General features: G+C 39.9%; 1 protein-coding gene and 1 pseudogene across 12 annotated transcripts in view; both read left to right on the top strand.

Annotated features, from left to right (window-relative positions):
• PBRM1 (polybromo 1) overlaps positions 1–14,547 on the top strand; it is a 159,820-nt gene that overhangs the window by 95,578 nt on the left and 49,695 nt on the right. For all 12 annotated transcript variants that reach the window (XM_053600122.1, XM_053600130.1, XM_053600129.1 and 9 more), the window contains one exon: positions 13,604–13,789. In XM_053600122.1, coding sequence (XP_053456097.1) covers positions 13,604–13,789 — 186 coding nt within the window. The remainder of the gene's footprint in view (positions 1–13,603; positions 13,790–14,547) is intronic.
• On the top strand, positions 12,496–13,162 carry LOC128592255 (ras-related protein Rab-9A-like; annotated as a pseudogene).

Raw genomic sequence — 14,547 nt, 5'->3', positions numbered from 1 at the left:
AACAAGTTCAACAAGAGAATATAACATTATTTTTGCATCCAAATATATAAAACAATTGTTAAATCTAATGGTAGAGATTGACTACAATACAATAATAGTTGGGGACTTCAATGCCTCACTCTCAGTATTGGACAGAACATCTGCACAGAAAACATAGAAACATTGTTTTTAAGCTACACTTTAGAACTAATGGATCTAACAAACATTTAGAGAATATTTCATCCAACACTGCAGAATATACTTTCTTTTCATAAGCACATGGAACATTCTCCAGGATAGACCAGGTTAGGCCACAAAACAATCATCAATAAATTAGAAAGAATTAAAATCACATCAATTATTTTTTCTGACCACAATGAAATAAACTAGAAATCAATAACAAGCAACTTTAAAAATTGAAGAACATGCACCTGAACAACCAAGGAAGAAATTAAGAAGGAAATTTAAAATTTTCTAAAGTAAATGAAAGTAGAAACATACCCAAATCTATTAAGTATAGCAAAAGCAACATGAAGACAGATGTTTATAGCAATTAATACCTACATCAAATAAAAACAGACATATCAAATAAATGATGCCTCTCAAGGCACTATAAAAATAAGTACAAACCAAACCCAAAATTTGTAGATGGAAAAAAAATAATAAAATTCAGAGCAGAAATAAATAAAATTGTTTATATTCATTTTGTAATAAAAAAGATGTATTAAAAAAAACAAAATTGTCAAACAACTGGCTAAACTAACCACACACACAAAAAGACCCAAGTAAATAAAACTGGAAATAGAAAGGAGACATTACATCTGATACTACAAGAAGACAAAAGATTATTAGAGAGTATTACAAACAACTGTACATCAGCAAATTAGAAAACCTAGCAGAAATGAATCCAAATTCCTGGATACATAAATCCTACTAAGATTGAACCATTGATTGAACTATTGAAGAAATAGGAAACCTGAACAGATCAATAACAATGAGAGAAAGAGATTCAGTCTGTAATGAAAAATCTGCCATTAAGGAAATGCCCAAGTAATCTGAAGCCTCCACTGATAAATTCAGGCAGTGTTAATACCAGTTCTTCTCAAACTCTTTCAGAAAATTGAAGAGAGGGGAATTCTTTTTTTCTTCTCCTTTTTTTTTTTTTTTTATTGAGTCTCACTATGTCACTCTTGGCAGAGTGCCGTAGAGTCACAGCTCACAGCAACCTCCAACTCCAGGGCTTAAGTGATTCTCTTGCCTCAGCCTCCCAAGTAGCTGGAACTACAGGTCCCTGCCACAATGTCTGGCTATGTTGTTGTTTTTGTTGGCTATGTTGGTGGTGGTGGTGGTGTCATCATTGTTGTTTAGCTGGTTCAGGGCCAGTCTCAGTGTATGTGGCAGGCACTGTAACCACTGTGCTCCAGGTGTTGAGCCGAGAGGGGAATTCTTCAGACTCATTCCATGTGATATCAAAACCAAACAAGAACACAATAAGAAAGGAAAACTGTAGGCCAATCCCAATGAACATAGATGCATAATTTCTCAACAAAATACTAGCAAACTGACCCCAAAACACATTAAAAAGATCAGTCAGAACCCTTGGCAGAGGCTCCTGAGCAGAGGGAGAAAAACTGGATGGACTCGGACTCTATAAAGCCAAACTCAACTCTTGGGAGTTGAGCCAAGAAAGAAATTTGGCAAGCTGTAACTCCAAAGAAGAGCATTCAAAAAAACAAATTACGTGTACAAAGCCAATGGACTAGAGGACAGGAGATCCCTCCCCCAAGCAGGAGGCCCACAGCAGGCTATCTGCAAGTGATCAGGGATCAAAAGACGTCTCATTTTACCTCGCTGGAAAGAGCCACTAAACACCATGTCTCTTTCTCCAGGGAGGTACCACTGATAAACCTAGACACCACCCCTTCAGGCATAAAATTGAACAGATATTTTCCCCAACAAGTCAAACTCCCAGTCCACCCTTCCCCCCTCAGATGGCAGAGCCCCTGCAGAGCACAGAGTGTTTGGTTTTATCCTGAGAGATCCGGGCATAGCGTGGACCACCAACCATCAGGACAGAATCTGTGACTAAGGGGGAAGAAAGAGGGTGTACAAAAAAGGAACACTTGGTGGGATGAGGAGCAGTCCCCTGATTATGACTATGCCCAGCCAGTGGTGGTGTTCAGCCTCGGTTAGGGCTGTGTCTGGCAGGACAGGGTGCAGAACCCCTGGCTCTGACAGCACCCACAGTGGGAGAGTGGTTGCCCCATGTAGACTGAGTTCAGCAGGCAGGGTTGGTCCCCAGCCCCTGCTGGGCCTGCGAGCAGAGGCTTATAAGGCACGGACTGAGACCTAAGGGCAAGGGCATGGTCCCCTGTCTCCAGTGGGGCTGGTGAGCAGAGGCTTACCAGGTGAGGACTGAGACTTGCAGGCAGGGTGTGGTGCCTGACTCCAACTGGTCTGGCATGCAGAGGCTACCTGCGTGTGGACTGAGACCAGTGGATGGGGGGCATGGCCCCTGGCTCCAACTGGGCCTGAGAACAGAGAAGCAGACAACAGTGTGGACTGAGTCTGGCTGGTGGAGGTGTGGATCCCAGGCTCCAATTATGCTGTTGGAGACCCTTGAATCCCTCTCTGTTGAGCAGGGTTTGCACTGCCTGAGACAATTTAATTGGAACTCGTGTCTTGGGCTGTCCACTCAGGAACATTCTGAGGTTGGCCTTCAAAGTTCTTTAGTGGAAAAGAACCGAAGGGTGGAGCAGTGCCTGTGGCTCAGTGAGTAGGGCACCAGCCCCATATACCAATGGCAGCAGGCTCGAGCCTGGCCTGGCCAAATAGCAACAAAAAAGTAGCCAGACCTTGTGGCAGGCATCTGTAGTCCCAGCTGCTCGGGAGGCTGAGGCAAGAGAATCACCTAAGGCCAAAAGCTGGAGGTTGCTGTGAGCTGTGATGTCACGGCCCTCTACCGAGGACGACAAAGTGACACTCTATCTCAAAAAAAAAGTCTCAGTGCCTGTGGCTCAAGTGGCTAAGGCGCCAGCCACATACACCTAAGCTGGTGGGTTCAAATCCAGCCCGGGCCCGCCAAACAACAACGACGGCTGCAACCAAAAAATAGCTGGGCGTTGTGGCGGGTGCCTGTAGTCCCAGCTACTTGGGAGGCAGAGGCAGGAGAATCACTTGAGCCCAAGAGTTAGAGGTTGCTGTGAGCTGTGATGCCACAGCACTCTACCCAGGGTGACAGCTTGAGGCTCTGTCTCAAAAAAAAAAAACCTGAAGGGTGGGGGCTGGGCACTGCAGTTGTTTGTATCTCTTCACAGCCAAGATTTAAACCTAATACCATGGCTTCTTAGGATAGAGTAGAGGTTGGCTAATATCAAAACAGACCTAGCTTGCACTGTCTCACCAAGTAGGTCCTCAGAGTCTCTGGCCAAAACTCTGAAAGAGGCCTTTGTAAGGTTGTAGGAGATAAGCCACAATTATAAAGCCTAACGCTTTGGTAAGGGTCTATCTCTACTACCTGAACCCCAATTCAATCTCACCGGTTCTATTAAGCAAACGGAGGAAAATAACCCTGGTGAGGACCCAAGAGAAGAACTCTGGCAACATGAATAACCAGAGTAGATCAACCCCCCCATGAAATGACAAAGGAGATAGAACTGAAGATGCCATGCATAGACAAATGACAGCAATGTCAGAAATCAAATTCAGAATATGGATGCAAATAAGATAAATAGAATGGAAGAAAAGATAGCAATTGAATTCCAAAGAGTAGTTCTGAAGTTGTCTCAAGAAATTAACGAATTCAAAGACAAAATCACCAAACGTGTATGGACATAATGAGAAAAGAGAGCTCAAGGAAACGAAAAAGTTAGTTGAGGAGCTCGGAAATACAGTAGTATCCCTCAGTAATAGAGTTGACCAGGCAGAAGAAAGGATCTCTGAAACTGAAGACAAAGCTTTTGAACATTCCCAAATGCTCAAAGGGGCAGACAAATGGAGAGCAAAAAGTGATCATTCTCTGAGAGTTGTGGGATCACTCCAAAAGATCAAACATTTGTCTTATAGGAATTCCCGAAGGAGAAGAAGATGGTCCTAAAGGTACAGATGCTCTACTCCAAGAAATTTTGGAGGAGAATTTCCAAAGCATTGTAAGAGATACAGAACTTCAGATAGTAAACAGTTTCAGAACCCCAGCAAGACTCAATCCAAATAAAACATCTCCTAGACAAATTGTGATTAACTTTGCCAAAGTTAAGATGAAGGAGAAAATTCTGCAAGCAGTCAGACGTAAGAAAAGCATCACCTACACAGGGAAAAGTATCAGAATGACTGCAGATCTCTCAGCCGAAACATTTCAAGCCAGAAGAAGATGGTCATCAACCTTCAATCTCTAAAACAAAACAGCTTCCAGCCCAGGATCCTGTATCCAGCTAAACTGAGTTTCATTTGTGATGGAGAAATCAAATACTTTAATGACATAGACATGTTGAAGAAATTTGCCATAACTAAACCAGCTCTCCAGGATATTCTCAGACCCATCCTCCACAATGACCAGCGCAATGCTCTACATCCAAACTCACCCATAAATTTTTGAACAAAACCCAACTTCCACAGTGATGAAAGGATTAAAAATGTCCACTGGACATCCAAAAATCATGACACCCAAAACACAACCAGGCTTATCAATTCTCTCAACTAATGTGAATGGTTTAAATTGTCCTCTAAAGAGGCACAGCCTGGCTGACTGGATACATAAACTCAGACCAGATATCTGCCAAATACAAGAATCTCATCTTACATTAAAGGATAAAAATAGACTCAGGGTGAAGGGGTGGACTTGTATAATACAGGCAAATGGAAACCAGAAAAAAGCAGGGGTTGCAGTTTTAGTTGCAGATAAAATTGGCTTTAAACCAACAAAGATAAAGATAAGGATGGTTACTACATATTTGTCAAGGGAAACACCCAGTGAGATTTATGCACCCTACCAGAATGCTCCTCAATATATAAAGCAAACCCTAATGGATATGAACAACTTGATATTCTTCCTGCACTATATATGTTGGAGATTTTAACACGCCTTCGACTATTTTGAATAGATCCTCTGAGAAGAAAATAAACAAAGAAATATTAGACTTAAACCTGGCCCTAAAACAAATGGACTTTACAGACCCCTACAGAACATTTCATCGTAATAAACTGAATATACATTCTTCTCATCAGTCCACGGATCATCCTCCAAAATAGATTATATCCTAGGACACCAGGCTAGCCTCAGGAAATTTTTAAAAATTGAAATTATTCCTTGTATCTTCTTTGACCACCATGGAATAAAAGTTGAACTCAACAGCAACAGGAATCTTAATACTCAAACAAAGTCATGTAAACTAAATACTCTTAGGCTGAATGATAGCTGGGTCAAAGACAAAATGAGGAAGGAAATCACCAGGTGGTGCCTATGGCTCAGTGGGTAGGGTGCCAGCCCCATATACTGAGGGTGGCAGGTTCGAACCTAACCCCAGCCAAACTGCAAACAAAAAATAGCCAGGCATTGTGACAGGCACCTGTGGTCCCAGCTACTCGGGAGACTGAGGCAAGAGAATCGCCTAAGCCCAGGAGTTGGAGGTTGCTGTGAACTGTAACACTATTGCACTCTACCGAGGGCAATAAAGTGAGACCCTGTCTCTAAAAAAAAGAACACAAAAGAAGAAGAAATCACCAACTTTTTGGAACAAAATTATAATGAAGACACAAATCATCAAAACCTGTGGGATACTGCAAAGGCAGTCCTAAAAGGGAGATTTATAGCATTGGAAACCTTCATCAAGAAAACAGAAAGAGAGGAAGCCAACAACTTAATGGATCATCTCCAGCAACTGGATAAGGAAGAACTTTCCAACCCCAAAGCCAGCAGAAGAAAAGAAATAACCAAAATTAGGGCAGAATTAAATGAAATTGAAAACAAAAGAATCATTCGGAAGATCAATGAAACAAAAAGTTGGTTTTCGAAAAGATTAATAAAATTGATAAACCTTTGGCTCAGCACCTGTGGCTCAAGCAGCTAAGGCGCCAGCCACATGTACCTGAGCTGGCGGGTTCGAATCCAGCCCAAGCCTGTCAAACAACAATGACAGCTGCAACCAAAAAATAGCCAGGCATTGTAGCGGGTGCCTGTAGTCCCACCTACTTGAGAGGTAGAGGCAGGAGAATTGCTTGAGCCCAGGAATTGGAGGTTGCTGTGAGCTGTGATGCCACAGCACTCCACCCAGGGCAATAGCTTGAAGCTCTGTCTCAAAAAAAAAAAAAAAAAAAAAATTGTGAACCTTTGGCCAACCTAACAAGAAACAGAGAAGTAAAATCTTTAATGTTGTCTATCAGAAATAATAAAAGAGAAATAACTACAGACACCTCAGAAATTAAAAAAATCCTCAGTGGTTACTAAAAAAAATCTCTTTTCCCAGAAATATGAAAATCTGAAAGAAATGGACCAATACCTGGAAGCACACCACCTTCCTACACTCAACCAGAAAGAATTAGAAATCTTGAATAGACTATATCATTCACCCAAATAGCATCAACAATACGAAGTCTCCCAAAAAAGAGAAGTCTGGGACCAGAAGGCTTCACATCAAATTCTATCAAACATTTCAAGAGGAACTAGTACCTATATTATACAACCTTTTCCAAAGCATAGAAACAGAAGGAATACTTCCCAACACATTCTATGAAGTAAAACCCTGATCCCCAAACCAGGAAAAGATCCAACAAAGAAAGAAAATTAGAGACCAATATCATTAATGAATATCAATGCAAAAATATTCAATAAGGTCTTAGCAAACACAATTCAACAACAGATCAATAAAATTATACAACATGATCAAGTTGGTTTTATTCCAGGGTTACAAAGTTGGTTCAACATACACAAATCCAGAAATATAATATATCACATCAATAAAATAAAAAAATCTATAAATATAATATATCACATCAATAAAATAAAAAAAACAAAAACAATGATTCTCTCAATTGACACAGAAAAAGCCTTTGATAATGTCCAGCATCCTTTCATGATTAAAACACTTAAGAAAATAGGCATAGAAGGGACATTTCTTGAACTGATAGAGGCCATCTACAGGAAACCCACAGCCAATATCATATTGAATGGTGTAAAATTGAAAACATTTCCTGTCAGATCAGGAATGAGGCAAGGATGCCCACTGTCTCTATTGCCATTCAACATAGTAATGGAAGTTTTAGCCATCACAATCAGGCAAGAGAAGGCAATCAAGGGTATCTAAATGGGGTCAAAGGAGATCAAACTCTTACTCTTTCTGATGATATGATCCTATACCTGGAAAATCCCAGGGACTCAACTACAAAACTCTTGGAGTGATCAAGAAATACAGCAGCATCTCAGGATACAAAATCAATACTTACAATCAGTAGCTTTCTATATGCCAACAATAGTCAAGCTGAAAATAGAGTCAAGGACTATGTTCCTTTTACAGTAGTGCCAAAGAAGATGAAATATCTGGGAATTTACCTAACAAAGGACGTGAAAGATCTCTCTAAAGAGAACTATGAAACTCTGAGAAAAGAAATAGCTGAAGATGTTAACAAATGGAAAAACATACCATGCTCATGGCTGAGAAGAATCAACATTGTTAAAATGTCCATACTACCCAAAGCAATCTACAGATTTAATGCAAGCCCTGTTGTTTTTTTTTTTTTTGAGACAGAGACTCAAGCTATTGCCCTCAAGCTATAGAGTGCCCTGGCATCACACCTCACAGCAACCTCTAACTCCTGGGCTTAAGTGATTCTCATGCCTCAGCCTCCTGAGTAGCTGGGACTACAGGCGCCCGCCACAACACCCAGCTATTCTTTTATTGTAGTTGTCATTGTTTGGCGGTCTGGGCCAGATACAAACCCATCAGCTCTGGTGTATGTGGCTGGCGCCTTAGCCACTTGAGCTACAGGCGCCAAGCCAATGCAAGCCCTATTAAAGCACCAGTGTCATACTTTAAAGAACTTGAAAAAATAGGAATTCGTTTTATATGGAATCAGAAAAAAACCTCAAATAGCAAATACATTACTCAGAAATAAGAACAAATCATGAGGTATCCTGTTACCAGATGTCAGGCTATGCTGTAAATCTGTAGTGATCAAAACAGCATTGTACTGGCACAAAAACAGAGAGGTGGGTTTATGGAACAGAATAGAGAACCAAAAGATGAACCCAGTTACTTATCATCATTGGATCTTCGACAAACCTGTCAAAAATATTCAGTGGGGGAAAGGCTCCCTATTTATGAAATAGTACTGGGTGAACAGGCTGGCGACCTGTAGAAAACTGAAACTAGACCCCCACCTTTCACCATTACAAAAATTGATTTTACTGGATAAAACATTTAAACTTAAGACACGAAACTATAAAAATACTAGAAGAGAGTGCAGGGAAAACACTTGATGAAATTGGCCTGGGAGAATATTTTATGAGGAGGACTGCCCGTGCAATTGAAGCAACACCAAAAATGCATTACTGGAATCTGATCAAACTAAAAAGCTTTTGCACAGCCAAGAGCATAGTAAGTAAAGCAAACAGACAACCTTCAGAATGGGAGAAGATTTTTGCAGGTTATACATTTTGGCAATGGTCTGACAACTAGAATCTACAGAGAACTCAAACTAGTCAATAAGAAAAGAACAAGTAACTCCATTTCTATGTGGGCAAGAGACTTGAACAGAAATTTCTCTGATGAAGGCTCATGGCCTACAAACACATGAAAAAAATCCTCATCATCCTTAATCATCAGAGAAATGCAAATCAAAACCACTTTGAGATATCATCTAACTCCAGTAAGATTAGCCCACATCACAGAACCCCAAAACTACAGATGTTGGTGTGGGTGCAGAGAGAAGGCATGCTGGTGGGAATGCAAGCTAATATGACCGTTTTGGAAAGAAATTTGGAGAACACTCAAGGAAATAAAAGTAGACCTACTGTTCGATCCTGCAGTTCCTCTACTGGGTATATACCCAGATGATCAAAAATTATTTTACAACAGGGGCAGCGCCTGTGGCTCAGTCAGTAGGGCGCCAGCCCCATATACCGAGGGTGACGGGTTCAAACCCGGCCTCAGCTGAACTGCAACCAAAAAATAGCTGGGCGTTGTGGCGGGCGCCTGTAGTCCCAGCTACTCGGGAGGCTGAGGCAAGAGAATCGCTTAAGCCCAGGAGTTGGAGGTTGCTGTGAGCTGTGTGATGCCATGGCACTCTACCGAGGGCCATAAAGTGAGACTCTGTCTCTACAAAAAAAAAAAAAAATTATTTTACAACGAAGATATTCGCACCAGAATGTTTATTGCGGCCCAATTCGTAATAGACAAAACATGGAAGCAGACCAAGTGCCCATCCACCCATGAATGTGTTAACAAATTATGGTATATGTACACTATGGAATACTATGCAGCCATAAAAAGGGATGGAGACTTCACATCTTTTGTTTACCTGGATGGAGCTGGAACATATTCTTCTTCGTAAAGTATCTTAAGAATGGGGGGAAAAGTATCCAGTGCACTCAATACTACTACTATGAAATGAATATATAATCACCTACACATTCACATGAATGGCAAAACATAACTATAGTCCAGAAAGTAGAAGGGAAGAAGAGAGAGGGGGAACAGAGGGGATATAGGAGGAGAGAGGGTATTTGTAGGGACCTTACCTAATGTGCATGACACAATGGTACATTTCAAAACTATTAAGAAATGAGTATAATTGTGATGGATGTGTTACTTAGTTCAATGTATGCATTTCACATTGTGTATCAAAGCAGTACACTCACCCCATAAATGCATCAATGTACAAAGTTATGATTTAATAAAAAATACTTTTAAAAGAGATCTGCCACTTAGTTCACAAATAGGTTACAAAAAAAAATCATTCATTATGATCAAGTGGGACTTATTCCAGAAATGCAAAAATGGTTCAACATACACAGTTTGATAAACAAAATATATTAATCATACCAACAGAATGAAGGCCAAAGCCATATTATCATCTCAATACATACCCAAAAAGCATTTGGTTTAAATTCAATATCCCTTCATGACAAAAATTCTCAAGTTCTAGAAGGAACATGCCTCAATGCAGTAAAGCCATATATGACAGACCCACAACCCACATCATACTGAACAGGGAAAGGTTGAAAGTTTTTTCTCTCTGATCTGGAACAAGTTGGGTATGCCTACTCATAACCATTTTATTCAATGTAGTGCTAGAATTCCTAGCCAGAGCATTACACATTATTTACATATCAAAATATATTGTGTCAAAACAAATTTGACAAATCACTGGTTAGACTATACACACACAAAGATGCAAGTAAATAAAATTAGAAATGAGAAAGGAGGCATTGCAGCTGATACTGCAGATCAGTTGATGTGGTTTCAGTTCTTTTAAATTTGTTGAGGATTGTTTTATAGCCTAACATGGTCTGTCGTGGACAATGTTCCATGGGCTAATGAAGAGAAAGTGTATTCTGCAGTGTTGGAGGAAATATTCTCTAAATGTCTGTTAGGTTCATTGATTCTAAAGTACAGCTTAAAACCAATGTTTCTGTGTTTTCTGTGTGGATGATTTGTCCAATACTGAGAGTGAGATGTTCAAATGATAGAAGTTCTGTGTATAGTTTATTGTATGGTATACATATTTCATATTTTCTTAATTATAAGACTCTATTATGTCATATCCACATAACTGCTAGAAAACAAATTCAGAAGCATTAAGATGGAGAGGAAATACATTAGAAATTATCTCTAGAATTACATGATTTATAATTAATTTATTTTCTTGTTTATGCCTTTCTGTATTATCCAAAATGACCATGTTAACATACATTATTAAGGTGACTGGTTTTATTCTATGCTTCCTTTGTTTACTTATATATGTATTTAAATTGATAGCAGTTGGTTATAATTCAAAAAGTAGAGGCTATTCAGAATTTTAAAAACACACACAAAGAGTAAGGAACTTGGCACTTCTAAGAAATATCATGTCTGCCAGCAAATCAGGAAAGCCGGGATATACTTGTCAGTCCCACGCAACGTTTAGTAAGGAGCAATTCGCAGAATTGAAACTAGCGTTTACCAAGACCATGTACCCAGACTGTGCTACCATAATGAACCTGGCTTCAAACTTCCACCTCGATGACTCAGTCCTAACGACTTGGTTCAAGAACCAGCATGTCATATGGAGGAAGGAGCAGCAGGAGCAGCTACAGTCTCAGCTAAATGTGACACCAGGAACATCAGAACAGATTATTTTGGTGAAGGAGGAGGAGACCCCCCCTTACCAATAAGTGCTGAAAACACTCATCCTATGAGTCCTGGAACTTCAGATGAATCTTACCATGATCCACATGAGCTTTCTGGTATGGAGAAGCCTGGAGGGGCTGGTGCTTTTGTGTTGGATTCATCAGGGGCCACTCAGCCTTTTGATATTCTACAGATAACTCTGGGGGATCCTAATCCTTCTTGGGCCTCCGTTCCCTATGAAATAGATGAATTTGTGGTATTATACGACCTATCTGGGGAAGAAGATCCCAGTGCATGGTGAATGAGGAGCTACAATCTTGAGCGTAACTTTTACCATATTTACAGCTCCTGAAAAAGACCTGTGATCCAAATCCTGACCAACCGAGAGACATTTCCAAATACCCTGAATGAGTTGACTCAGTCTAACAGGGGTCCTCAAACTTTTTAAACAGGGAGCCAGTTCACTGTCCCTCAGACTGTTGGAGGGCCGGACTATAGTTTAAAAAAAAAAAAAAAACTGTGAACAAATTCCTATGCACACTGCACATATCTTATTTTGAAGTAAAAAAACAAAACGGGAACAAATACAATCACACCGTCTCATGTGACCCACGGACCATAGTTTGAGGACCCTTGGAAATCAGAGTCAAGGGCTATATCTTTTTCTATAAGAAAAACAAAAGAAATCCCCTTACCTTTCATCACTGCCTGCATATTCTGTGTTCCATTTGAGTGCCTTCTCACTCATATTCCAGTATTCACTGAACTATATGCATTAGTTTCCTTTATTAGTAGATGATATACTGTTGCAAATGCTAATCCTCTCTGCTCCCTGGTATTTATTTTAGGTTGTATAGTTAGCAGCCCAGCCTGTCCCCATGTTGTTCCCTTTGCACTAGACAGGAGCAGTGCAGCTAGAGCTGGGCAGTGCCCCCTTGCCACCTCTTGCCTGCAAGGGCCATGTACCTCTTTATGTCCTTATTGCACCCAAACATGTCATCCTGGAGCTCTCAGAGTATCCTCCACATGTGGGTACGAGACTATAGCACTCTGGGGTCCTGAAGAAACTTCCTGTTCTCCTGTAAGGAGCCTGGCATTGTTATGAAACGCTTTCCCGTCCAAGTGAATCTTCTCAACAACCACAGGAGATATTCCTTGAATTGAACCATTAATCTCAGAGCTCTTGAAATTAATAATGGTAGGAAAATCATCAGTTTTTAAAGAAATTCTCCTTGGAGATGTGGAGTTGGGAAGAGTTCTTTTAGGAACAGATATGCAACTGATAAGTTTGATACCCAGCTATTCCATACAGTGGGTGTGGAATTTTTAAATAAGGATTTGGAGGTGGATGGACATTTGGTTATCATGCAGAGTTGGGACACAGTGAAGAGCGATTCTGAAGCCTTTAGCACATCATCTTACAGAGGTTCTAACTGTTGGCCTGCTTTCGTTTAGTGTTGATGGTTCACAAAGCTTTCAGAACTGAAGTAACTGGAAGAAAGAATTTATATATTATGGGGACATGAAAGAGCCAAAAAACTTCCCTTTTGTGATTTTGGGTAACAGAATTGACCTAAGTGAGGGCCAAGTGACTATAGAAGCCCATACCTAGAGCAGGGATAAAGGTGACTATCCTTACTTTGAAACCAGTGCAAAAGATGCCATGAATGTTGCAGCAGGCTTTGCAAAAGCAGTTCAGAGAGTTCTTGCTCATGGAGATGGGTCAGGTCAGATGACTTGATTCAGACAGACGCCATCAATCTTCACTGAAAGCCCAAGCCCAGTTCATCTTGTTGATTATTAAAGAGATTGTTCATACATTCCAATTCATACATTCAAACCAACTCACGTGTATGTGCAAAATAAACACCAGGGAGCAGAGAGGATTAGCATTTGCAACAGTGTATCATCTACTAATAAAAGTAAACTAATGCATATTGTTTCATTAGTTGGTGAGACAAGGGACATCTCACTGAGGAATATATTTACTCAGTAATGGCACCTTACATTTATAAATTGTCATGCTTGTCTAATAACATTTATTTAATTTAAATATGAAAGTTACAGTGCCAATAAATGAGATGTCCAAGACTTTAATTATAATTAAAACAAAAAACTTGACTAGTCAAAAAAAATTTTTTTAAACACAGTAATTAGTATTTATAAATTATACTACTTTTGCTGATTCTAGCCTTTGAATATTACAAAAAGAATTAAATGTTTTTGTGTGTATTGTTTGGATCCTACATTGAACTCTACCATACCTTTAATGAATACCTTTTTTTTTTTTTTTTAAACCTAAGAAGCTGAAAAGAGTGAAGATTCTTCTGGGACTGCAGGGCTCTCAGGCTTACATCGCACATACAGCCAGGACTGCAGCTTTAAAAACAGCATGTACCATGTTGGAGATTACGTCTATGTGGAGCCTGCAGAGGCCAACCTACAGCCACACATAGTCTGTATTGAGAGACTTTGGGAAGATTCAGCAGGTAAATCTGTTTTAAATCACAGTGCAGATTGGGAAGATGTGCCTATTTTACTCTTCTTTCCTCCTCAGGGAAAAACATTTTAACTCAGACATTTTATGCCTTCCAGCAATAATAGTTCAATACCATGTATATGAATATATATAATTAAGCATCCACCCCATATGGAAAACATCAGATCTAGCATTACTGGGCAGTGTCACAATTTGAGTCAAAAGAAATGTAACTTCTTAAAGTTTGAGATTTAGTCATTCACCTGTATGAATATTTATTAAAAACACACTTGGAGCCAAAATCCATGTAGAATAAGAGAGATGCAGAAAAACAAAAGGCTCATGTTTTTCCCTTGGCAAAACCACTCTAGTAAAGAAGATTGCAAATAAAAGACAAATTATTATAGAAAGGCATTTGCTTTGGTTCGGTGCCTGTAGATCAGTGGTTAGGGCGTCAGCCACAACACCAAGGCAGGTGGGTTCGAACCTGACCCAGGCCTGCTAAACAACAATAACAACTGCAACAACAACAACAACAACAAAAATTGCTGGGCACCTATAGTCCTAGCTATTTGAGAGGCTGAGGCAAGAGAATCGCTTAAGCCCAAGAGTTTGAGGTTGCTGTGAGCTGTGATGCCATAGCACTCTACCGAGGGTGACGTAGTAAGACTATGTCTCAAAAAAAAAAAAAGAAAGAAAGAAAGAAAGGCATTTGCTTTGGCTTAGAATTTGTTTTCAGAAAAGTTTCCTAGAACAGTTAAGTTAAAA

This window comes from Nycticebus coucang, chromosome 8, assembly GCF_027406575.1.
Source record: "Nycticebus coucang isolate mNycCou1 chromosome 8, mNycCou1.pri, whole genome shotgun sequence".
Classification (NCBI taxonomy): Eukaryota; Metazoa; Chordata; class Mammalia; order Primates; family Lorisidae; genus Nycticebus; species Nycticebus coucang.
Note: the sequence above shows the minus strand (reverse complement) of the source record. Positions and strands in the feature narration are given on the sequence as shown.